At 42.0% G+C, this 25,788-nt stretch overlaps 1 protein-coding gene and 1 pseudogene across 1 annotated transcript; both read left to right on the plus strand.

The window, feature by feature from the left end:
* The first annotated feature begins 6,080 nt into the window (after window positions 1–6,080).
* On the plus strand, window positions 6,081–15,771 carry AKIRIN1 (akirin 1). Its single transcript, XM_007164736.3, has 5 exons — window positions 6,081–6,438; window positions 10,547–10,687; window positions 13,369–13,503; window positions 14,847–14,918; window positions 15,583–15,771. The coding sequence occupies exons 1-5, from the start codon at window positions 6,219–6,221 to the stop codon at window positions 15,591–15,593; spliced, it is 579 nt and encodes a 192-aa protein (XP_007164798.2). The 5' UTR covers window positions 6,081–6,218; the 3' UTR covers window positions 15,594–15,771.
* Window positions 15,772–24,465: 8,694 nt separating this feature from the next.
* On the plus strand, window positions 24,466–25,004 carry LOC103014770 (rho-related GTP-binding protein RhoG-like; annotated as a pseudogene).
* The last annotated feature ends 784 nt before the right edge of the window (window positions 25,005–25,788 follow it).

Genomic DNA, 25,788 nt, shown 5'->3' on the forward strand with positions numbered 1-25,788 from the left:
TTTTCTTCTTTGATTCATGAAGTTTATGAACTACATTGATACATTTCCTGAAATTCTAACCACCTTCATATATTTGAAATTACCCAATTTGGTTGCAGTGTATTATTCTCGTGTGCTAAATTTCATTTGCTAATATTTTATTTGGAATTTTTGCCTCTATTCATTAGTAAAGGTGGGCCATAGTTTGTTTTTTGGAACTATCTTTATCAGAATTTGGTTTTTAAATTATGTCAGCTTTATAAAATGCATTGCGGAGCTTTCCAAATTTTGGCCGGACTAGTAGATCAAATTACAGTGGAATTGTGTATTCTTTAAAGGTTAGATGGAACTGAGTTGGAAAACGATCAGGTTCTGATTCTTTTATTACATGGTAGATGTCTAATCACCTTTAGTTTTCTTTTATGATGATTGTTATATTATAGCTTTCCTTCTCTTTTTGCATTTCTGTTTTTTTTTTTTGTTTTTTGTTTTTTTTGGCAGTGCTGCATGGCTTGTGGAATCTCAGTTCCCTGACCAGGGACTGAACCCAGGCCACGGCAGTGAAAGCCCGTAATCCTGACCACTAGGCCACGAGGGAATTCCATCTAATTTCTTAAGATGAGTTTTAAGTTCATGTATATTTTTAGTATTTCATTTTTAATAATAAAGATAGTAAGGTTATAAAATTTCCCCTGGCTACAAAAGGAAGAATTTGCTGTGTTCTATAATTATATGTGATATTTGTGTTATATGTGTGTTATAGGTGTTATAATCTGAAGTGTTCTCTTTTTCATTGCTTTCTAGATAGTTTATAATTTTAGTTTTTATGTCCTCTTTGACTTCACTGTTATCTAGAAGTCTGTTTAATTTCCAGGCATTCAAAGGTTTTCTTATCACCTTTTTATTATGCATTTGTAATTTTATTGCATTACGATTAGAGTATGCCCTATAAACTTTTTTTAAAGATGTGTTAATGTTTTCTTTGTGAACCAAGTATATGGTCTAATTTTGTAAATCATTCACGCGCATATGAAAAAAAGGATATTCTATATGCAATGTATGTTAGGTTCCATAAATGACTACTAAATCAAATTCATTAATTCAATTATTCGGTTCCTCTAAATTTTGCCTGTTCTGTACTAAATCTGTTTAATCACAGTATGATTGTATTTCTATCAAGTTCTCCTTGACTTTTTAATAGTTTTTGCTTTATAAATTTAGTTGCCATGTTGTTTAATTTATGATTATTAAAACTTCTTAAATTATTCTTTTTATTAATACATTATATTACCCAATTTAATGCTTTTCTTTAGATTCCTCCTGATATTAACGTTGCCTCTTCTACTTTACTTAACATCACCAGGGAAGTCTTGCCCACTCCCTTATTTTCAACTTTTCTTTATCACTTTGTTTTAAATCTGTTTCTTATATGCAGTACACAGTTGGGTTTGTTTTTTAACTCAGTCTGACAGTCGGTTTTTCAATGGGATCATTCAGTTTATCTACACTTAATGGCAATTGATAACACTCACTTAACTGATACGATGTTTATTATTTATTTTATTTTGCTGATTCCTCTGGTTTTATCAAATTACCATTCATTCCCCCTTTTTCTTGTTATTTGTTGAGTTCTACTATATTTTTCCATTTTACTTATGATTTCTTTTCCTTTCCCTATGCTTATTGATGCACACATATTTTTCTTCTGTCATGTAAAAAAATATCAAGTATTTGCCATATAGAGATGCTTTCTTCCCCTACTTCTTTCCCTTCCCCTCAAATGATAAGATCTTTTTGAGTACTTTTATTTCCCCATTCTCCACCCTTATTAAACCTTTGGATGGGTTTTACCACTCCTCTCCTTACTCCCCCACCCTTGATCTTAGTTCCCCGACCAGGGATTGAACCTGGCCCTCTCGGCAGTTTAAGTGTGGAGTCCTAACCACTGGATCGCCAGGGAATTCCCTCTTCTATTTCATCTTAATAATTTTTTTAGCCTTAATATTATACAGTTCCAGATAGTTTATTAATATCCAATGAATATATATTATATTTTTAGGTAGTCTATCAGTATCCAACGGATATTCAGTGGATATTGATAGACTACCTGAAAATGAATCTAAAGAAATATATGAGATTTCCTTTGTAATCATATGTATTTTATTTTATACATTTTAAAACATTCAGAGAAGGATTTTATAGCACACACAAAAAAGGTAAGAATGCTTGCTCCAGACAATCCCAGCTGCCCCTACAACTTCAATGACCATTTCTACAGTAATGACTGTCATTTTTTTTCTCCAATCCATGCTTGTCCTGAATTCCAGACCCACAGATTTACACATACACACTTACACACTCCACACTTGAGAATCCCAAGTAGTGCTTTAAAGGAACCTCTATTTCAACATTTCCAAAACCATGCTCATAGCTTCTTCCTAGTCTGATTCTTGTCCAATGAAATCTTTCTCAGAAAATGGTGCTGAGAAAGCCAGAAGCCTAGGAATCACACTTGAATCTTTCATCTCTCTTACCTTCATACCTAATCCTCACCAAGATCTGTTCACTTCATCTTTTAAACTTTCCTCATGTCTGTCCACTTCCCTCCATAGCTTGGAGTTCATTGGTGCTTTAGTGGAATGGGAGGGGTGAAATCAGACTGGTGTGGGTTGATAGATGGTGGGTGGGAGATAGCCACTATAGATAACTCTTTTGGGAAATCTGGGCAAAGAATCCCGGAAGATTTTGGAAGATGATATCCTTCTCTCCTTGCATTCCCAGCCCCAACTTTAGCCCAGCCATGCTCCTGGGTCAGACAATTGCTGGCACCAGTAAACAGAGCCTCAGACCTATTGCTGAGCATCCACAGGGTGAATGAAGTATCATAGAAACACCCCAGGTGGGGATATGAAAGAATTTGTGTGTGCGGGGAGGTGGGAGGTTCCTTGTAATATTATAAAACTAATGCTACAAGGCATGCATATCCTCCATCTACCCCTGCTCACCTCCAACCTGTTCCCCAAACAACAGGCAGGAATCTTTTCAAATGTAAATCATTTTTAAAGTATTTTGTTCCCACCTTAACCCCTGAAGTGGCTTCCCACTGCTCTTAAGATAAAGGTAAAAAATCTTGAAGCCTACAGGCATTAAATGCTCAAGCTCCAGACTTCTGCATCAGTTTTTTCTCCCTTGACTCTCTGCATTTGCGCTCTGTACCACAGCCACTTGAGACTTCTTTTGATTCTTCCAACACATTATATCTCTTCTATCACTGGACTTTGGATATGCTGTCCCCTCCGCTTGGGGTGTTCCCATTCTCTTTTTGTTTAGTTAATTCCTAGCTCAAATGTCACTTCTCCAGAGAAGTCTTCATTGCTCTCCAAGACAGGTTAAGACCTCCGCTGCACTCTCTCGTAATATCCTGTCCTTTTCCTTCATAGCACTTGTCACAGTTTGTGATTATGCAGTTGTTGTCATTATAATTTGATTAATGTCTGCCATCTCTAATAGACTGGAAGCCTTAGGAGGGCAGGAACCATATCTCTTTTTATGGTATCTTCAGCCATGATAGCATAGTGCCCAGCACCTGAAAGGTAATTAGTAACGTGTGTGTATGTCTGTGACTGGTCAAGTGTCTGAATACGCAAAGCAAAGCAGACCCGGACTGTGGTGACCTCATAAGGAGAAATCACACTGAGAAGCTGTCAGAGCAGCCCATCTGCTTCCCTCAAGGACATCCCTCTGGTTGGGCCACTGTCAACTGCAGCTTATAACAGGATATACCACCTACTTGTTTGGTTTCTGAATCATCTGAATCCACCCTCATTCAGTAATGTGGACTATCAGCTTTCAGGGACAGAGAACAACCTTGAAATAATAACTATTTATTCATTCGAACAATATTTATTCTGTGTCTACCCCTCCTGTATTCAAACATTGTACTGGGCATGGGGAAACACAGATGAATAAGGCCTGGGTATTATTCTCAAGGAATTTATAGTTTTGAAGCACAGTCAGATGTGTAAACAAATTATAACTTCCTGTTTTAAAACACTAATTTTTTTTTTTTTTTTTTGCAGGTGGGTTATATTGGTTTTTTTTTCACACACACACACTGTATTTTATTTTTACAAGAGATAAATAGACTGACACCAATAAAACACTAATATTATAAGGCACTCTCAAAGTTTTAAAGGATCACAGAGTAGAGACTGTCAAAGCATTTAGCAAAACCCTAGCTAGAAGAGATGCTATTTAGAATGATGACCCAGGGGACACACTTTTCAAACCTTCTGAGCTCTAACTTTGGACCAGTTCAGACCACAAGAAAGCAATCTGCTTGGACCACATTAGACAAGCTCCTTAAAAAATAACCATCCCTAGGTTGCTTTTATGTCCTTGGCTTTTATTGGACGTAACAAGAAATATTGATTTAATTTTTCCTTTGCATTTGTTGTTCAAATCTTCTTAATTGCTTTATTACATCATTTATTGGTTCCTAATAAAGTCACATGAGAAACTACCTTTAGAATTTAGTGTTATGAAAAAAAATCTACGGTCTATCTCCTCTGATGAACTGATTTTTCAGATGACAAAATCTATTCAACATGTACTGTGTTTTCATTTTTGCCCTGGCAGCCAGAAAACTGAGAACTAAAATATCAAATTCAGTCACAGTCATGCTTAACCCCAGGATAATTGTGATCTCCTTTTTCTTTGGCCCTAATGTTCTTTTTCTAGCTGTTGTTTGTTTGTTTGTTTTTGCCTATTGTAAACCTTTATGTCCTTATGGAAAAGAAATGGGATAAAATAAATTTAACATTTGGTATGCTCAGTCATTTTAGAGTTATTTCTGCTATTTGTCAAAGATAAATGCAAGAAAACTTAACCTATGTTTGGATCTTAATAAAATTTGGAGAAACTGGGGAGGACAGAGAAGAGCAACAGAAAAGGGACAAAGAATGGGACTGAGGTAGTATCGTTCATATTCTCCAACTCAAATACTGGGGCACATTGATCTGGCATATGGTCTAGTAAAAGAGAGTATCTGAAATTTGGACTGTTTTGGAAAACCCCAGAGATGTGGTTAGACGGACAGATCCCAGGAGGCATGGCCATTATTTTATATATATATATATATATATATATATATATATATATATATATATATATATATATAATATATTTTATATATATATGAATAGTTATAGAAAGGTTTTAGCCTTTTTGGATCACAGATCCCTTTGATGATCTCTTCAAAGTATTGAACCTACTTCCCAGTACTAGACATGCACATACGGTTCCCGAAAGCAGAACCCTCCTGTTAACTATTTATCTTTCCAGAATATCAAAAGCACTTTATAGCTGGCACTGCTTTGGAGAATTCGGATAGACCTGAGGAAGCATCTGGGTTGCCAGGTTAGACAGGGAGACTGGCAAATCAGTCATCAGCTGAAGTTCTTAACCCTCTGACACCATTCTTGGATGATTTAAGCCAGTGGGTTGTTTTCTGTTTGTTCTTTAACTGTTTGGACTAACAGACCCCTGTGATGAGCCGACGAAGATATGGGTCATCTATCCCAAAATACGTCCACACACACACGCTATTTTGCACACAATTTCATGGGGTTGGTGGACTTCCTGAAGTCCACCCTCAGACTTTGGGTTATGTTTAAGTGAAGACTTTCCTGGACTCGGGGGGATGCCCCTGCAGACCTTTTAGAATAATCCTCTCTCATCACAGTGACTAGAGCGTTCTGGATGGAACGAGGTTACCGTACCGGGAGACAACCGAACCCCGCGGCCTCTGGACAAGCCCCGCCAACTCTCCCCTCCCCCATGCCCGTTCGCGCAGGTGCGAAAACCTAAGATGCCACCCCGGCGCGCCTGCTCAGGAAGATGGGGGGACGATGGGACCCTGGGAGCGGCAGTGGCGGGGGTGGGGGCCTTCCCGACCTTGCTTGGTGACCAAGCTCTCCGCCCAGGCCTTTCCATTTCCTCAGCAGGGGGCGCCACGGGCCGGAACGTGCTGACGGACCTCCCAGAGCGGCCCTTCCGGCTTCCACCCCCTGTTCTGGGCGGTGGCGAGGGCCCGTGACGTCACAGGAGGCGGGGCCAGCGCCTTTGCCGGTGCTGGAGCCGCCATTGGAGCCGGCTTGGCTTGCGGGCTCCGCTGCGGAGCGGGAGGTTGGGCCGCAGTTAAAGTCGCGTCGGCTCCTGGTCCCTGGCCCTTCAGCGGCATGGCGTGCGGGGCGACGTTGAAGCGGCCCATGGAGTTCGAGGCGGCGCTGCTGAGTCCCGGCTCCCCAAAGCGGCGGCGCTGTGCCCCTCTGCCCGGCCCCACTCCGGGCCTCAGGCCCCCGGACGCCGAGCCGCCGCCGCTGCTTCAGACGCAGACCCCACCGCCGACTCTGCAGCAGCCCGCCCCGCCCGGCAGCGAGCGGCGCCTTCCAACCCCGGGTAACCTACGCTGCGGGCTTGGCAGGAAGCCAGGCCCAGGCATTTTTTTGAAGGGGGTGGGGGAGGGAAGGTCATGAACGCTAGGCTAATTCACTCGCGGACCCCTTCTTTGCTCTGAGAAAAGGGAACTGGGGTGTCGCTGGGCCTGGTCGCTTCCGGGCATGGGAGACATCCGGGAGGCGTCGGGGGGCCACAGTGTCGGTTTTCGGTTTTCTTGGAGCTGGAGACCCTAGAGGGGTGGGCAGGAGGAAGATGGGAATATCCCCGGCCGCTCGGGGCCCTCGCAGCCCCCGTAGCCCTTCCTGCGTCCGCCACCCGCGCCTGCACTGAGCCACCCTGCAGATCCAGTGGGCCATGGAAAATTGGATTCCGCTCACGAACCCGGCCTTGAGGGTGTGGGGTTGGGGGCGGGTTGCTGGGAGGGGGCCTGAGTGCGTGCTCTGCAGCACTGTGCTGTGGCTTGTAGGGAGACCTGATTTCCAGAAGTCTTTAGGGACCTCAGGCCGCCGTCGAAGTCGTGGAATCCGATTTCAACCTGTTTCTAAGAGACTGGCCCTGTTCTTTTATTGTATGACTGTGGTCCTGTACCATATATGGCTTGAAATCGGTAGGTCGTTAGCTAGAATTTGAGAATCCTTAAACATACAGAGGTTCTGGAAGCAGGAATTCAACCATCCGTAACAGAGAGATTTTCCTTCAATAGGGATTCCACATAGGCCAAGGAAAGAGAAGAACTGGTGTGACAATAAAGTTAAAAAAAAAAAAAAAAAACCCGAACCCCTAACCATTGCGCAGGAGTAGAGGGGAAAGTGCATCCGAATGAATAGTTAGCAGTTTTAAAGGGCTCCCGGAAATGCGGGGCCGGGGCGGGGGTGCCTCAAAACTGGACTTTGGCAAGTCATTTCTTTGTGTGGGTTTTTCTATTCCTCAAGCGTTGTCAAAACCTTGAGGTGGCCTTAAAATCATTCTTTTCTTGCCCCTTTTCAGTTACCAGTGTCTTTAGCCATTATTTCCTCCTCCCTCTGTGTATCCACGATGCAGATTTGAGGCCCTCATCCTCTCACACCAAGATCCCAGCAGTTGCCAGCCAGGCTCTCCTAGGCACTGTATCCTTACTCGTGTTCACCTTATCTCTTCTTTATCCTGGCATTCAAAGGATTTATCAACTCTAACCATTTCTTACTTAGTCAGTCTTTTATACATTTTTTTCCCGAACTATGCCTTTGCTCTTTTCCCCCAGACCCACTTGGCTGTGCCTGTATCCTGTCTTCCATCGTGATGTTTTCACCTTCTGTTTGCTAATCCAAATACAGTCATTTCTTCAAGTCTTCCATCATTACCTGACTAACCCTGCTCCATAAGGAACTCTATTCTACTTTAAATTCCCTGATCACTTATTGTTTCAAAGCCTTATGTACTGAATGAAATAATGTTTGCAAAAGCAGGGTACATAGATGTCCTCTTGAAGTGATATTTTTTTCTTCCACTGCTCCTACAGATACCCAAGGATAGTCACATAATCTTTCTGGATCTCTCTTCTGCAAAATAGAATTAATACTTGCCCTGTCTCGATGGAATTTATGTAAATGTTTTATTTCTTCCAATACTACCCTCTAGATTAATTTTATGGTAGTTCACAACATAGCAAATGCTTACTAAGTGATTGTTCAATGTATTTGGAAGCCTAAATATGGCAGGGTGCTGTAATGGTGTCGCTGTTTTTTTAATCTTAAAATTTAATTTTTGCATAGATTTCTTGGTCATTTTGTGTTAAAATATTTTATTAAAAATATTAATTTGTAAAGGTTGATCAGTTATGGTTCTGTCATGAAAGAAACTGAATAATTTGATGCTTTGGCTGAAGTGAAAGATGCCTTCTGGATTAAAAAGGAAGAATGGGGAGGAAATATTAATTGCTATACAAAAAGAAAGAATAAAGCCAACTAATAGAAAAGTGAATTTAAAAATCAGTGGCTTCGTATCAAAATATCCTAGTTGTTAACTCAAAAGTTCTCTCAGAAATAGTCAAGAAACTATGTTCTTACTAAACTTAAAAAAAAAAAAGATATGTATCATAGCATTTTTTTATGGAAGGAGCCTATAAAATTAAGCCTTTCATTGCTTAAAGGAGCTAGATGGATACCAGACATGGAAGGGGTTTGCTGACCTCCAGGAAATGTTTGTAAACATGGAGGGAGTCTAGATGCAAAGCAGTTAATTGATCATGACTTGAGGGTTGGAGAATTAACTTCCAGAAAGAGGTAGCATTTTAGCTGGGTCTTGAATAATGTTGGGGGGAGAGACTGCCCCAGTTCAAGCAAAGGAAAACTGCTAGAGCAAAGGCTAGAAAACCCACAGGTTAAGGAAAGGATAGTTTAATGCAACTCGGTTGTAGTAGAACTGGAAAAATAATTTGGGGCCAAGTCTTGGAAGGCATGGAATGCCATGTTCAAGAGTTTGAATTTGGTCTGTAGCAACTAGGAGTCATTGTAAAATTTTGAAGATGGGCTTAGTCTGACATAAGCTGGAAGCACAACCTCAAATAATAACGGGAGGCAAGAATTTAAATTATTATCCACTGTTAAAAAGAAATTTGCATTTTTTTTTTTTTTTGAAAAAATGCCTTGGCCTGCTTGGGAAGAAAGTCACAGCTACTTCTTTTTCTCCTGTGCATGCCATGTTTAGATTCTTGGACTTCCCAGTCTTTCTACCAGCCTTAATGTTGTATCTTTCCATTTGTTCACTTTGCTGTACAGGAGGCAGTTAGAAGTTTATCAAAGACCTTCTGTTCTCATGAGCATTGTCCTCATACTTGTCCTTTCTTGTTTCAAGTCTTTGCAGTTTCTTACATCCTTGTATTGATTCTGGCAAGTATGTGCTTGGAGACTAACGCATTTTAAAGATGAAGCAAGGACTTCATAAATTCAGGGATCTAAAATATGATCTTCATAGCATTCTGAAAGGAAAGCTTTGCTAATCCTGCATTGTTCCAATGTTCAGGCTTGAGAGTTCTGGAGTTTAGCTACGTGTGGAGCTACTTTGAGTTCATGTCAGTCCCTGGACTGTACCATCACTTGTTATGATGTTGTTAATGTCTTTGGTGTTGATTCTCACAACTTTATTGGGTAGGCAATTAACATTTGTTTTGAAGTACTAGGCTAAAGATCCTGAATGATTTCCCAAGGTCATAGTCACATAGGTAGGAAGAAGCAAAATGGCATTATTAACACTTACCCCCCATTAAAAAAAAATTGTTATAACAAAGTAAATATTAGAATAATGTGAGTGGGGGGGTGATATAATTTCCTGGTTTTTGTTTTTTATAAGGAGGCTTTATGATCTGGAAAGTGAATACATATTCTATCAAAAAACCCAAAAAAACTTGTTGAAAACCACATCTTTCCAGATTCTGTGTTGTCTCTGGGAGTGGCCTTCAAGGTGGTTAGTGATTTGTGTTCCCTGGACTCCGTTTAATAGCGTTAACAAATTAGTTTATGATTACCTTGACACAGAATAGTAATCTGAATCCTACCAAATATTGCCTCTTATAGGATCAGAAAATTCTTTTCTAAGCTCTGACCATCAGTTCCAAGCAGTAACCTCAGGTCTTCTCTTGGTCAGTGTCCAGGCTGTGAACATAATGTTTTCTGCTCTCCTCTTCCCCAAAGATCTTGAATCCCAAACAGGACAAGAGTTTCATTGTTAGAAGGCCTTGGTATAAGAGACTCGTTCCTAATACCCTTGTTTGTGAAGTTGTGCAACTCAGAGGAGATCAAAAATAGCTCCTTATTAGGTGAAGGAGCTAAGGATGGTTTTGTTTGTTTGTTGCTGTAAGTTGTCCTACTTAATTCTACAGCAAACAGCAGATCTGGTCTTCATTGTCACAAGAAAAGAAGCAAAGGGAACTACCTGGGTGGTTTATGCCAAAATAGCTGCTATCCTATGTATTACTGAAATAGTGGCAACAAGAGGAAACACTTTGGGGATTATAGGAGGAGTGCTTTATCTGGTATAAACACTTTTGTTAATATAACATGGGAGGAGGGACAAGAAGCTTGAAGAAGTAACACAGTAAAGTGAATGCTCAAGTGTGTTTCTTTTTTATTAGAGCAAATTTTTCAGAACATAAAACAAGAATATAGTCGTTACCAGAGGTGGAGACATTTAGAAGTTGTTCTTAATCAGAGTGAAGCTTGTACTTCGGAAAGTCAGCCTCACTCCTCAGCACTCACAGCACCTAGTTCGCCAGGTAAGCATGTTTTAGTGTGCACCATCCATTTAAGAGTTTGTAAGTGGTAATTAAAATGATGGTTTCCTAAACCAGAATTGATTTTATCTAAACTAATAAAATTGGTAAAGTGTATTCATTGTATTACTACTTATAAATACTTTTAAAACCATGGAGTCATGAAATTGCAAAAGACCTTAGATTGATTTGATTGGACTTCCTTCCACGCAATTCAAGAGTACCCTCTATAACTGCAGTATATAATACCGTAGCCAGTAGCCACATGTAGCTGTTTAATTTTCAATTACTTAAAATTTAATAAAATTTTAATTCAGTTTCTCGCTGCGGTAGCCATATTTCAGGTACTTAGTAGTCACGTGTAGCTGTTGTATTAGACAGCACTATAGAACATTTCCGTTATTGCAGAAAGTTGTGTGACAGCACTGCTCTGTAACATTGACAGGTGGTCAGAGAGGATGGCTCAAAAATAGAATCTCAGGGTTGGAGGGAACTTTCATGGTCACATAGTTCAGCCATGAGTCTTGCCTGCCATATCCCTGTAAATAGTCAACAGGCCAGGGCCCAAACATCACCACTGGTGGTGGACTCTGCCTACTTTAACAGTAGAGGAACTTGTTTCCTCACAGAATATTCTACTTTATAACAGTTCTAAGAGTTATTAAAAATTACCTTGATTAAAACTTGTCTCCTGGGCTTCCCTGGTGGCGCAGTGGTTGAGAATCTGCCTGCCAATGCAGGGGACACGGGTTCGAGCCCTGGTCTGGGAAGATCCCACATGCCGCGGAGCAGCTAGGCCCGTGAGCCACAACTACTGAGCCTGTGCGTCTTGAGCCTGTGCTCCGCAACGAGAGGCCACGATAGTGAGAGGCCCGCGCACCGCAATGAAGAGTGGCCCCCGCTTGCCGCAACTAGAGAAAGCCCTTGCACAGAAACGAAGACCCAACACAGCCATCCATCCATAACTAACTAACTAACTAGCTAACTAACTAACAAAACTTGTCTCCTTACAGAACACAGATTGATGTTGGCCAGGAGATAGGGGGAGCGGGGAATGGGGACAAACTGCTTTTAATGGGTAAGGGGTGTTATTTGGAGTGGTGGAAATATTTTGAAACTAGATAGGGGTGGTGGTTGTACAACATTATGACTATACTAAATGCCACTGAATTGTTCAGTTTTAAAATGGTTCGTTTTCTGTGAATTTCACCTCAAATAATTTTTTTAAAAATTGTCCTCTTGGGGACTTCCCTGGTAGTCCAGTGGATAAGACTCCGTGCTCCCAATGTAGGGGACACGGGTTTGATCCCTGGTCCGGGAAGATCCCACATGCCATGGAGCAACTAAGCCTCTGCGCCACAGCTACTGAGCCTGCGCTCTAGAGCCCGTGAGCCACAACTACTGAGCCTGTATGCCACAACTATTGAAGCCCGTGCGCCTAGAGCCCGTGCTCCACAACCCAAGAAGCCACCACAGTGGGAAGCCCACGCACCGCAACAAAGAGTAGCCCTCGCTCGCCGCAACTAGAGAAAGCCCACGCACAGCAACAAAGACCCAACGCAGCCAAAAATAAATACATTAAAAAAAAAAAAATTGTCCTCTTAAAACCCAAAGGTCTTGACCCTCAAACAACACCCTTTCCAATTAATTGCTCTTGCCCATACATGAGTGATAGATCTTTCAGTGGTTGTAGCTAGCAAGTCTCTCCTTAATATTCTCTTTGGATTTTAGTAATATCATTTTGAAGTAATAAAATGTTACAGGTAGAGAAACAATTATAAATAATTACTGACTAGATGTTTTGCAGGTTTTATTTGTAGAGAAAAAATTTTGGTTTAAGCAAAAAATGATTTGTTTCAAGACGTTAACTGGTTTATAGACTAAGAGGGCTGAAGAAACAGATTCCAGGCTGAGCTTTGAGGAAAACTCAGAACTGGGCTGCCAACAGAGCTGCTGTTTTTATCATGATCAGGAAGCCAATTTCCATCTGGCATCCCAGGGGAAATTTTGGTTTCCAGCTGCAATCTCATGAACATTTCATTTTTCTCAACCTAGTTTCAAAAGGGATCAAGGATGAGATGTGTAGTGCCTAATCATCTCCTTCCGTCATTCGTCAGTGACTTAGCTAACAGTTTTTTATATTGGGCAAGTCAGCCATTTCTTATCAGAATCACCTGTGGAACTTAAAAGATGCCTAAGCCCTACCCCAGAATTAAATCAGCATACGTATCTTTTTTGTTGTTGTTAATTCTACAGATAATTATAATGCACCACCATGATTAAACATAGGTGTAGATGATCTCCAAGGATCTGGGTAGCTCTTATATTGTGAATCTACTTTCTCTAATTCAGACTAGAGGCTTTATATCAGCTTTAACCTTTTTGTTCTTGTCCTTTACCAAGTGAGCATTCTGTATGGGCTCGGATCGTTATGGCATCAGAACTGTTTTTCTGTGTGCAGATCATTTAGCACACCTGAATATGCTTTCTTCCTACTTCTTCATTTACCTTCAGCCTTGCCTTGTAGAATGAATGTCAGAATTTTGTGAAACTATTCCATGTAAAGTAGTGGAAAATATCATTTTTCTAAACAATTTTTATATCCTAGGACTCTTTGCATAGTTACTAATTCAGAACCCTAGAGCTAGAATGTATTATGTAAACTAGATATGTCTTTTGGCCAGGTTCCTCCTGGATGAAGAAGGACCAGCCCACCTTTACCCTCCGACAAGTTGGAATAATATGTGAGCGTCTCTTAAAAGACTATGAAGATAAAATTCGGGAGGAATATGAGCAAATCCTCAATACCAAACTAGCAGGTAGGCTGAGGCAGTGGCTATGCCATTGTTAATAAGGTTCTGTAAGGATTAATCCCAGTTAAGTAAATGGTAACTTAGAAAAAGCGTTAAGACTGAATACCAGAAGGTTTAATGAATTGTGAGTATTACGTTTCTCTCTTTGGTTACTCTCTTTTGGATTCTAAACATTTTATTTATACATTATATGGAAGGACTTTTCATTTACATTTCTGAAACACGATAAGCCAAGCTTTTCTTTCAAGAATTTTCCATATGAATAAAGGCATCGAGTAGGTTATTCGGGCAAGCTGGTGGGTAAACAGGTGGTAGGAATCATGCTGACCTCCCAACAGGTGGTTGGGAAGAGTATAGTCAACACATTCAGACTTCCTGGTGGGAGTCACTTTGTGGATGTGGGAAGTCAGGCATCCTGTGATTTAGAGGTACTTTAAAGTCTGGAAAGCACTGCTCAGGCTAGAACAAAGAGTGATTAGTGATGGCAACCAGTAGACCCTTTTGTGAAAGGAAGGGATCTAAATCAGGAATAGGAAGTAGTACCTGTTTAGTGAAAGAGGGTGATGTTGTGATCAGAGAGGTTTTAGGCAACAGCTTCTTCCTGTAACAGTATTGTTTCCTCATGTGGCCCACACCACAGAATGTTAATTGGTCGGCTTTAAATTGAGAACTGTTGATTTAACAACAGAGTTAAAAGAATTTCTTTATAGTAACATTTTTTTTATCCTTTAATATACTAACAATGTGTATTATAAGAAGTAGCTGTAGTATGTCATTCCCCTATTCTACCCCCACTCCAAAATTGTTTAGACCAGCTGGCTGTAAGTCACTTCTGTGTTCATGGATGTCAGACTACCTTCTGTCTTTCTACTGAGTTTCCCTTCAGAAGGTACTTCTGTGGAACTGTCTGCAATTAGGTAATGTGGAATTTTCTCTTAGCTTTCTAGCCATTCCACCTCTATCACTCAGTGTGTATGTTGAAATTTATAGAAAAGATAGAGTGCAGAAAAGAGCTTCAAGCTTCATGTCCTATAGGAGATATACTAAAATTTGCTGGCTTGTGGTAGTGAGCACAGCTGTCTATCTTGGGAAGTCATTAGCAAGAGATGGAATTACAGCAGGGGTGAGATTATTAGGAAAATGTTAGCAATGATCAGTGACCAAACCTAGGAGCCAGGGATTTGGCTCTGGGACCTAAGAGAAAGGAACAGATCTCAGAGTGACCATTATAAGCAGGGCCTGAGAGTGGATAATATAAACTGGGAAGCTAGATGTGATTCTGACACTTGATTCTTGAAAAACTGTGGGAGAGTTTCTGGGGATAGTATACACTGTCTTTCCCCTCACAGAACAATATGAATCTTTTGTGAAATTCACACATGATCAGATTATGCGACGATATGGGACAAGGCCAACAAGCTGTAAGTATTGCCAAGATTTTCATTGAATTTTTCAACTTCCAAGAGCAAGATTTTGACACTGAGTACCTTGTCTCCTGAGAGCAGAAAGCCCCTGTGAAGTAAAATAATAGATAACATTTAAAGAATACTTATATGTCCAGCACTGTGCTAAACCCTTTAAATCCTCACAAAGTTTATTTAATCCACAATTAACCTGTTGGGGAGGAACTATTCCTAGTCCCATTTTACAGGTAAGGATAGCATTTAAAGAATTTAAATAATTTGTCCAGGCTCATACAGCTAGTGGTTCAGCCAGGATTAAAAGCCCAGGTGGTCTGACTTCAGTGCCAATTTGTTTAATACCTGGCTTTTCCCTCAGAAGGTAGTTTCAATTGTTTATTTATGAAAGTTGAGTCCTTAAGCTAGTTTATCAAGTGTGTGGTCAGAATTTCTTAATTCTAAACATCTTGCAACTACCCGTTACTCAAAACATAAATTAGAAATAGCTATATATGTAAACTGAATCTGAGTTAGGTTTCTTAAATTCTTGCGAATTTAGGCCCTCTTTAGTGGTGATTGATATCCTCTACTGTTTATCACATTTACCGTTAGTTAATATTAAAAAAGCATGACACTATATTTTTAGTATTCTTACACTCATTTGTTTTTTATTCCTAATTTATAGACGTGTCCTGAAGCTTTCTTGCATATCTGGGTACCAGGTTTGACCTCAAGAGATGGCTGCTGTACACTTTTTGCAACTGGTTTGATATCACATTTCAGCTCCAACTTTGCATCCTGAGAACACTTAAATGTTTCTGCAGGTCCATTTTATACAACTTGAAAGACCTTAAAACTTTCCGGTTGCCACAAGCATATCTTTCTTTTCTGCTCATCCAATAAACAGCTGTGCCCTACTGTGATAGATTTTCCAAACAAAAATACCTGGAGCAGCAGTTTAGCAAAATATGCCCTCAGTGGCACTCAACAAATGGAGTTTCCCCAAGCACAGTTCTGTAAGAAGTGTGTGTGAGAGTGTGTGTATGTGTGTGTATGTATTTTAAGTTATTATTTGTATTGTGCAAATTTTTTTGATCTTGGGGATTCTGGCTGTGAATTTGATGCACGACAATTATGGTTAAAAACATTTCCTTGGTCTACAGAAGATCATTAATGTTTTGTGACCATATAAGTTGTAACAGTGGATTGTTTTCTGTGTAGGTGTTATTGTTAAATACAGGGACTGTTTCCAGGCACAGAATATGAATCATAAGTTAGGATGGACATTAGATGTGATTATGACGACATAGCAAAGGTCTGTGGTCCTAGGTCTGCAAATGCGTGGTGAGGAATTAGAACAAACCCGAGACAGGCCATTTGACACATGACTCTGCCTAGCTGTGTTAGAACATTACTTTGACTCCAAGCCTTAAAATACCCACGTGGAGTCTGTGCTCACCTCATTCACACAAGGAGCTCCCTGGACACTGAACCTCTAAGAAGGAAAGGAGTCTCCTCTGGAGCAGGAGCAGCAGGGTTTGCTTGGGAGCTTGACAAAGGTGAGCATGGGGCTGGGCCATGCCCCGAGGCACTGCTACTTGGGAGGCGCCACTTCACCTTTGTATCAGTTATTAAAAATAGAATTTGGATCCTTTGGTCAGGTTCCCCCAAATTCTTTTAAGAGATGTCCATGTTCAATTGCTTGAGCTTTGTTTTGGCAACCCCCTGCCTGAAGTTGCTTACAGACTGTTCTTCACCTTATTTCCAAGGCTGAGGAACAGAAAGTAGCCTCTGTTTTGAGGAGGTGGAAGTTAAGTATACATTTATTTTTTACTGTGACTTGTTCAGGACCACGTTTTACAAAATGCCTTGTTTCCTTTATTATTGTTTCTGGAAAGGAAAGTTCTATTAAAATTGTTTTAGTTTGAATATAGAATAGTTTTTTTAATTAAGGCTTATTTTGAAAAAAAACAGTTTAATTCAAATGTATGCCAGTACCTTCCAAAGTAAGGTAATATTCAGAGACAGTTGTCCTTATCAGATGGCTTAGAGAAGTTTCTGGAATATTCACATTCGAAGATTCCTTATTAATGAATGTCTTTGACTTAAATCTAACCAAAAACTGCAACATTATTCTTTGTACATTTTCATTATATAGTGTTAACAAGCTTAGTTGCAAACAAATAAAATACTTAAGCTATTTGTTTACCTTGCCTTCTTAATACTGTGATAATGTTTATTAATTCAAATAATTTATGTGAGGCTGCTATAACCATTTCCCTATTTCAGCATTACATTTAAGATTTAAAGACTTTTTAAAGCCCAGAAGTGATCTTTTAATAATTAAAGAATTATTTTTACTTCATATTTGAAGGGCAGTGTGTTTCATCTCTTCTTTTTCCAGGGTAGTCACTTGTTCCTGGAAGAGGAGAATAGCAGTGGCTGTAATGCGAGTGGCCTTACAGTGGGATAGTCACCCCAAAACAAGGGCAGGGCATCTGTGGGGGCCATTCGAAGTCCTGAAGGATGGGCCAGGAATGGGCAACGCTGCCTCACTGAAGTCTTCTTGTTACAGAATCAGTGTGATATGTTCACTCACTTTTGCAGGTGTCAGCCCCGTTCCTACTAAATGGCTGCTGGGTGGGAAATAGAGTAGGTTTCTATAAGGAAAATGACAGACACTCTCTCACTGCACCTAGTGTTGTTAGGCTGTTTTATTATCATATGGTTGCCCTTTGGGGCCACAGAGTAAGACCACACCACCATGGCTGGGTTTTGGGATCTCTTCAAAAGGGACTGGACATGTTTGTTTAATGTTTTATGCAGAGAAAAGATGACTCCTAGGTCAGAAAATGGGGACCTGTAAGGTAAGCCTTAGACTAGTGAAAGTTGTTTTTTCCTAGACCTTGATTTCTAGGGCTTGAATGTAGGGGCATTCCCAGGTAGGGAAGTGTCTTTGTCTCATGGAAATAGGTCAAGGCCCAGGGAAGAAGTCAACCTACAGAGACCGTAAGGATGGGCCAGGACCTGTGGTCTCAGAAGATTTGTATCTAGTGAGCTAGTTATAATTTTTTTCTGTTTGAATTCCATTCATTATCTTTTAGTAAAGTCTTCACCTTAAGGGGAATGAAAGGAGTAGGTGTCCCTGCATACCTAGGTCAGAGGAGTACAGGGGAGATTAAAGTTTGTGAGGCAGTCATAACTGTCAAGAGCTCCCAGGAAAAGAAGAACATCAGAAGACACATGAACTTGGGCCAACCTTCCACACACGGTGAATCTTCTCTGCCCACCAGGGAGGATTGGTTGTTTAGAATAGTAGCTAAAGGAATGGCCTTTGGATGTTTGTAGCCCTAGAGTTTAGTCTGCTCTGCCACTAATTTGCTATGTGAGCCTTGCCAAGCTACTGAACTTTCTGAGCCACGGTTTCCTTATCTGTAAAATGAGGGTTAATTGTATGTACATCATTGGGGTTTGTTTTCAAATAGATTAAACTAAATAGTCCATGTAAAGAAAGTATTTATATTTAGCACAGGTTGGGGCATATAATATGCACTTGAAAATGTTACAGCAGGTTTCTTTACAGTGGTCTTCATCAGATCTGAAGACCAAAACCTTTCTTTCTGCAGTGGTGATTCTCAACTTTCCAGAACGAATAGCCCCTTGTTAACATGAATTCTCACATTCTCTTATTAGAATTTGTACATTTTAAGTGTTTGACTAAAAAATAAAAGATGAATGACAAGTGAATTCAGTAATGCCTTTCAGTGAATCTGTATTTTGTTATTCAGCAGGGATCAGCAAACTATGGCCTATTTTTTGTAAATAAAGTTATATTGGAACACTGCCACGCCTATTTGTTTGCGTCTGTGGCTGCTTTCATACTGCAACTCCAGAGCAAGAGACAGTATGGACCACAGAGTTGAAAATACTCTCTGGCCCTTTATAGAAAAGTGTGTGGGCCCCTGCACTGTAGCATTGATGGACACTTGAGAAAGCTCACAAACCAGGCAAGTTTGGTGCATCATGGATGGGGGAGTCACACCTCAGGTTGAGGTATGATGAAAAATTCTGCTTACAAATGTAAACTGGTTGCCAAAGTGAACATCTTCCAGAAAGAGCTAATGAACTTTTTAGAGTAATGATTCTCTAGGATGAGGACAGGGAGCATACTCTTCAGAATGACCAGTTTTATCTTTAGCATACTTAATTTTGAAATTTTAGTTACAAAGGTGGGTGTGAGAATTTTATGTTTATCAGAAGATAGCATGAGTTTAAAGATAGTTTGTTAAATACTGTTAAGGAACAGTGACTTCTGTGCTGCCCTGGTGGTTCTTCCCTTGAAAAGGCCTTCAAAGTATGTGTAGTCTCCTATAGCTGTAGTTGTCCCCATCAGTCCATGAGGCTCCTAAAATCGTAGTTCAGGCACCCAGGGGCTTTTTCCAGATTGGCAAATGCCTTAAGAGGAAGAGATGCTTTGAGTTCTAGGCTCTCTGGGTTCTTATCTAGATGTTGGCTCAGTAATTCCTCATTACCTAGTTAGTTTTTTTATGCTTTTAAGAAAATGATTTTTATATTTCAGTTGTCTAGTTGGTCTTAGCAGTAGGTGGATCCACATTTCCTGAGGCATGGTACCCAGTGTGCCTTCATGTTAATGGGAGAAAAGTAGGGAAAGACATGTTTATATTGGCTTTTGAATGTTTTTCAGTCATTCAGCAAGCATTACTGGTGTCTTCTGAGTTATGTGTTTATGGAGGACAGATATATGTATTTTTAAATTTATTTATTGTTTATTTTTCTGCCACACCGAGCAGCTTGTGGGATGTTAGTTCCCTGACCAGGGATCAAACCCGGGCCCATGGCAGTGAGAGCACCAAGTCTTAACCACTGGACTGCCAGGGAATACCCTATGAGTTTTAAAAGCCTGACAAGTTCTGTTAAATAGCCCTAGTCTGTCTTATATCCCCAGTATCTTTTTTTTTTTTAACTTTTATTTGTTTTTTTTTTTGGCTGTGTTGGGTCTTCGTTGCTGCACGCAGGCTTTCTCTAGTTGCGTCGAGCAGGGGCTACTCTTCATTGCAGTGGGTGGGCTTCTCATTGCAGTGGCTTTTCTTGTGGAGCATGGGTTCTAGGCGTGTGGGCTTCAGTAGTTGTGGCACGCAGGCTCAGTAGTTGTGGCTCTAGAGCGTCAGGCTCAGTAGTTGTGGCACACGGGCTTAGTTGCTCTACAGCATGTGGGATCTTCCTGGACCAGGGCTCGAACCCACGTCCCCTGCATTGGCAGGCGGATTCTTAACCACTGAGCCACCAGGGAAGCCCAATCCACCTATTCTTAAAGGTTCTGGTTAGCTCTTGCATGGATTATTAAATTTTCCTCTCAAACTGTCATTTTTCATGGTGCTCCTGTTCTTCTGCCTGGAATTAACACCTTCTCACTTGACAAATGGCCTACTCAAGTGGCAGTTGTCTTTCTGCTCCCTTCTTGAAGGCAGTGTTACTTAGTCATTTGATGAATGTTTATTGAGCATCTACTATTTGCCAAGTACTCTTCTGGGCACTAGGAATATATCACTGAGCTGGACAGACAAGGTCCCTTCTCTCATGGTGCTTAACACTGTTGTGAGGCAAGAAAGGCAAACTAGTACACTGTTTTCATCCAAGATTTAAAAGTGTTTGAAGAAAATAAAATGGGAATGATAGTGAGTAACTGGATGCCTAAACTGGGTGGTAAGAGAGACCTTTCTGAGGAAGGTAATCGTGTAATGCATTTATGGGTCTACATGACTCTTCCACTATACTGAGCCCTTAGTAGCACCTTGAGCTATTATCTATTCTTGGCTCTTAAATGATGAATGACTAAATGAATTATGTGGCTACTCCTCCCCTTTTCCAGTAGTCAGTGCACTACCTGAAACTCTTCCTTAACTCTAAGATCAAATTACTTTAAGCCTTCTGCAGGTTGTCTCTGCAGCCAAGGTAAGAGAGATGCCGTCCTTACCCTAGAGAGGCTCACAGTCTCTGGGCAGGAATGTGATAAAACTTCCTTTGGTAAGTATTCTGTGCACCTGGACAGAGAAATCAGGGTGTTTCCAGGGGAAGGCCACTCTCGGCAGCTTCCCTCCAGGTAGTTTAATTACCTTGATCTGTACTCAGGAAAGCTGACTAGTAAAGCTATATTGGTCTATATAGAACCAGACTCCAGTGTGTTAATTTATGATGAGAAATATGTCAGGTGCAGTAGACTGCCCCATTGGCCTTAGTGTGTTTTCTTCATGTAATCATATCACTTGGGAAGCCTAATTAAAGTCAAGAGATAGCTCCACATATCAGAATGAGGGGAATTTAATTCTAGGGATGGAATGTTTACCAACATCAGATTACCCCTACCACAAGCCTGGCACAGCTTTCCTCCCCACTTCAGTTTGCTTCAGTGATTCCTGGTTCTGTTGCATCTTCGACTTGATATTTTATCTACCCCCAAATGGCATGATTTTACTTTTTTTTTATTTTTTTGGCCACACCACGCTGCATGTGGGATCTTAGTTCCCCAACCAGGGATGGAACCCACGCCCCCTGCATTGGAAGCGCAGAGTCTTAACCACTGGACTGCCAGGGAAGTCCCTTTTTTACTTTTTTAAACAGTCACTCTGATTTCCATTATATTCCAGGCCTTGGGACCCATTACTTTCTCTTTCAGATTACTTTGCTGTTTGCTTTTGTTGAATCTATCCTATAGCTCTGGCTTGGGGGTGAGGGTGGGGGGTAAGTTTCCAAACTCACTGACTTCCCGAAATGTGCTAGGATCCTCAGGCTACCCAGTTTATTCAAATCTGTGTAACAGTGGTATCAGATACAGACCTAAAGTTCCCAATGTGCTAAATTATAGGTGGCCTACCTGTAGAAAGGTAGCGTTAAAAGCTTTTCTCGGGTTATGACTGAGGTGTGTAAACATGAGGAAATCCTATAGGTCAAGGACAGAAGTCCAGTGAATGGAGACCCAAGGGGACGTTAAATGGCCTGTGACCGTCCACGCAGCAGCTGAGGCTAGTTTTCAGAGGAGTGGGCATAGGGGCCTTCAATTAACATTGAGCCATCCTCTTATGCTTTGAAGATGGGAGCAAGGCTCTATCGCGGAAGAACAGGTCGCTGGACCCCGCGGCGAACGCCTAGTCCTGTTTCACCGGTTCTCTGAGCCTCGGGTTCCCGAATACAGAATGAAGAAGGCGACAGCTCAGGCTTGCCTCTCTGCGCATAAAACCCTTTGATTTCGTTGTAAAACTACACTTCCACGTGAGGATCTTAGAACAAGGAAAATAAAAGATAAATGACGGGCGTTACAAGAGCCGGCAACCCGCCCCTAACGGCCGAGTTACAACACTCGTAACGCAAAGCGTAGGAATCCAAGCGGGCGCCCGTGGTGAGAATAGCAACGGCGCAGGCTCCGTTCTGACGTAGGGTTTTCTGGGAATTGTAGTTTTCCCATCTTTGCGGGAGAGGAGACGACCTGTCACCGACATCTTTGCACAGCCGCGCCGACACCGGGGCTGAATGCACGGTCCATTGGAGGGGGTCGGCGTATCAACAGTTAACAACATCTATAATAGGCAACAATATATAACAGGGCTTGTGGGACCTCAACAAAGGCCTAGTAAATGCTCAGGAATTCGGGAAGCTTTCACAGAAAACCGTGCGATAACCGATGCGGACGGATTAATGCATTCGTCTGGGAGTGGGAAGGTAGCAAGTGGGATCACTACAGGCAGAAGAAACTGCTCCTACAAAGTTTGTAAGCATGAGAGCAATTCTGGGTGGCTGAGATCACCAGGGTATTGAGTAGGGGTTGGTGAACAATGGGATCTGACGATTTAGAAATGGGAAGAAATCAGATCATGGTCTTGAATACCAAACCCAAGAATTTGGACCTTTTCTTGAATACACCTCACACGCAGCCCAAGCAATATGAATGACCCCCTCCTTTGCGTTCTCCCTTATTTTGTTCATCTTTGTTTTATCACTTACCACAGCCTTCTGGCTGTGTCTTAGTCCCAAGAGCTCAACAAGGATCATGGCCGTGTGATAAGAGCTCAGGAAGTGTTTTTTGAATGATCAGATTTCAGTTTTTAGAAAAGCAATTAGCAACATTAAGAAGAGAGGGTAAGAAGAGAGCAAGGCTGGATGTAAAAAATCATCAGAGTTCAAAGTAAATTGCTTTTCCAGCCTGCAATTTTCCCTCCAACCAAGGGTTGAAATCTGGCAGCTCCAGGCCATTTCCATCCTGGGTTTTTTTTGGTCAGTGCTTTAAAAAAAAAAAAAAGATTAATTGCCCCACATTTTTAAAGTGGAATGTTTCACACTTAAACAATAACAAAAGATTTCTGGCTTCTCTTGAAAAATTTGAAGACTTGACAATTTGGGGCCCTGATTCTTGACAGCAACAGAATGGAGCTGAGTAGCTGCTGCCCCCTTTAGACAGGACACATGCTATTCAGTTTGTCACATTCCCCAACACTCCTTCCATCCCTTAAACTGAGGCCAAGTACCAGTTACCATTTATCATGATGCTTTTGTTTTCATTTCTTTACAGTGAGCTAGCTCTGTTTGGCCTTGGAGGTGTTTAAGTTGCCCATCTTTGTACTAATCTATCCTGCCTGGTATCCGAGGAGTGATACAATGAAATTAGTATTTTAGAAAGATTAGTCAGTGCAAAACAGACTGAAGTGAGGAGCCAGGAGGCAGAAAGGAAGAAAGAAATTGGAAACCTATTGAAGGAATATTTGAAAGAATTTGGCCAGTAATTAAATGTTGGATGAAAGATGAGGAAAAGGCAAAATACAACTTCAGAGTTTCCTACCTGAATGGCTGGGAAGATGATATCACCAACATAAGAAAGTGGGAGAAGTGGAAGGGGTGGTGGTGATCACTACCTTGCTACCTCTAGTATTTTGTGGGCAAGGGCCATGAGTTACCAATTCCATAATCCTCCAGTATTGTGCCGGGCATGCATTAGGTGCCCAGGAAATTCTAGCTGAACTGAAACTGATCTCAGGTGCGGTATACCTGATGAGGGGGGAAGGAAGGGAGAATTGGAATGCTGGAACAAAACCAGAACGTTGTGGGACCTTAGGAATTCTCTCCAGAGTGGATGAACCTGGGGCTTGGGGATAGTTAATCCATTTTGGAGGAAAACCTATGCAAAAGTCCTGAAGCAGAGCAGGAATTTGGCATGCAAAAATGGAGACGGGATGGGGGGAAATGGTGTCATTCCAGGGGAAGGGAGAAAAAAAAAAATCAAAGAGACTGGATGGCAGGACTTCTCCTGGAAGACACTGGAAGAGCAAGCTCTTGGTTGGAGCATTAGGCAGGGGATTTGGGACAATGAGGCTGGCAAGATTGGAACGCCAGACTTCTCTAAACAGTTTTGAGAGCACATCACTTGAAAAGAAGTCTCCAGCCCCGAGCTGCTGCTGCTGCCCCCAGCTGCCCTGTGGCGGGGAGGGCACCAGGTCACTGCATCCAGAGGGGCCCAGAAGGGGAAGGAGGCATAGCCTCCACCGCAGCAGCTGCACCCACCATGCAGAGCATCAAGTGTGGGGTGGTAGGCGATGGGGCTGTGGGCAAGACGTGCCAGCTCATCTGCTACACAACCACCGCCTTCCCCAAGGAGTACCTCCCCACAGTGTTCGACAGTTATAGCGCCTGCAGTGCCGGCGAACAGTGAACCTGCACCTGTGGGGCACAGTGGGCCGGGAGGAGTAGGGCCGCCTCCGCACACTCTCCTACCCTCAGACCAATATGTTTGTCATCTGTTTCTCCACTGCCAGTCTGCCCTATGAGAATATGTGGCACAAGTGGCATCCAGAGGTGTGCCACCACTGCCCCGATGTGCCCATCCTCCTGGTGGGCACCAAGAAGGACCTGAGAGCCCAGCCTGACACCCTATGACGCCCGAAGGAGCACGGCCAGGTGCTGGCCATGCAGATCCACGCTGTGCGCTACCTCGAGTACTTGGCCCTGCAGCAGGATGGCATCAAGGAAGTGTTTGCTGAGGCTGTCCAGGCCGTGGTCAACCCCACGCCTAGCAAGCGTGGGCGGTCCTGTATCCTCTTGTGACCCTGACACTCAGCTTGGAGGCTGCCCCTGCCCCCCACCAGTTGTGCCTTTGTGCCTTGTCTGCCCCCAGCTGTGCCTTTACGACTAATTCTGGCACCCCTTGCCAAGGGGGCTCCCCGAAAGCCTTTTCTCCTTAAGGAGGCCCACAGGGAAAGGGGCTTTGGGCCCTGCCCCACTCTGCTTGGGAACACTAGGTATTCTCGAGAGCTCACCCAGGCCAAGGTCAGACCCCTCCCCAAGAAGCCAACCCAGCGCCCCCTCCCCACTTTCCTCTACTGACCAGTTGATCCAGCTTTCCACACAGATGTTGCTGCCTACTACTGTGGTGACTTCTCTCAGGTTAGGAGCTCTCAGCCATCCCTAACCTCTCCCTCGCTGCTCTTCAAATTGCTTCCCCCTCAAGATACTCTCTCCCTTCCCCAGAGAAGGAGCCACAGAATCCTAAGAAGATGAGTGTGCCCTAACCTACCCCCCCGACCCCCCCCCCCACCCCGTGTGCTCAGGCCTTTTGCATCCACTGACTGACTCGGCCCCACCCCCACCCCCTCCGGGATCCAAGGGGCCCCACCTACTCCCATCAGCATCAATAAAACCTCCTGTCTCCAGCGGAAAAAAAAAGGAAAAGAAGTTCTCAGCCCAAACCCCCCAAAATAAATATTTATTTACAAGTTATTTATATGTACAACTAATGTAATATTATGCTCTTTATAAACATTAACACACAAACAAGAAATTAAAAAACACAAAAATTAGAAATATTCTAGTATTTTCTTCCCACTCCCGC

This window comes from Balaenoptera acutorostrata, chromosome 1 (genome assembly GCF_949987535.1).
Source record: "Balaenoptera acutorostrata chromosome 1, mBalAcu1.1, whole genome shotgun sequence".
Classification (NCBI taxonomy): Eukaryota; Metazoa; Chordata; class Mammalia; order Artiodactyla; family Balaenopteridae; genus Balaenoptera; species Balaenoptera acutorostrata.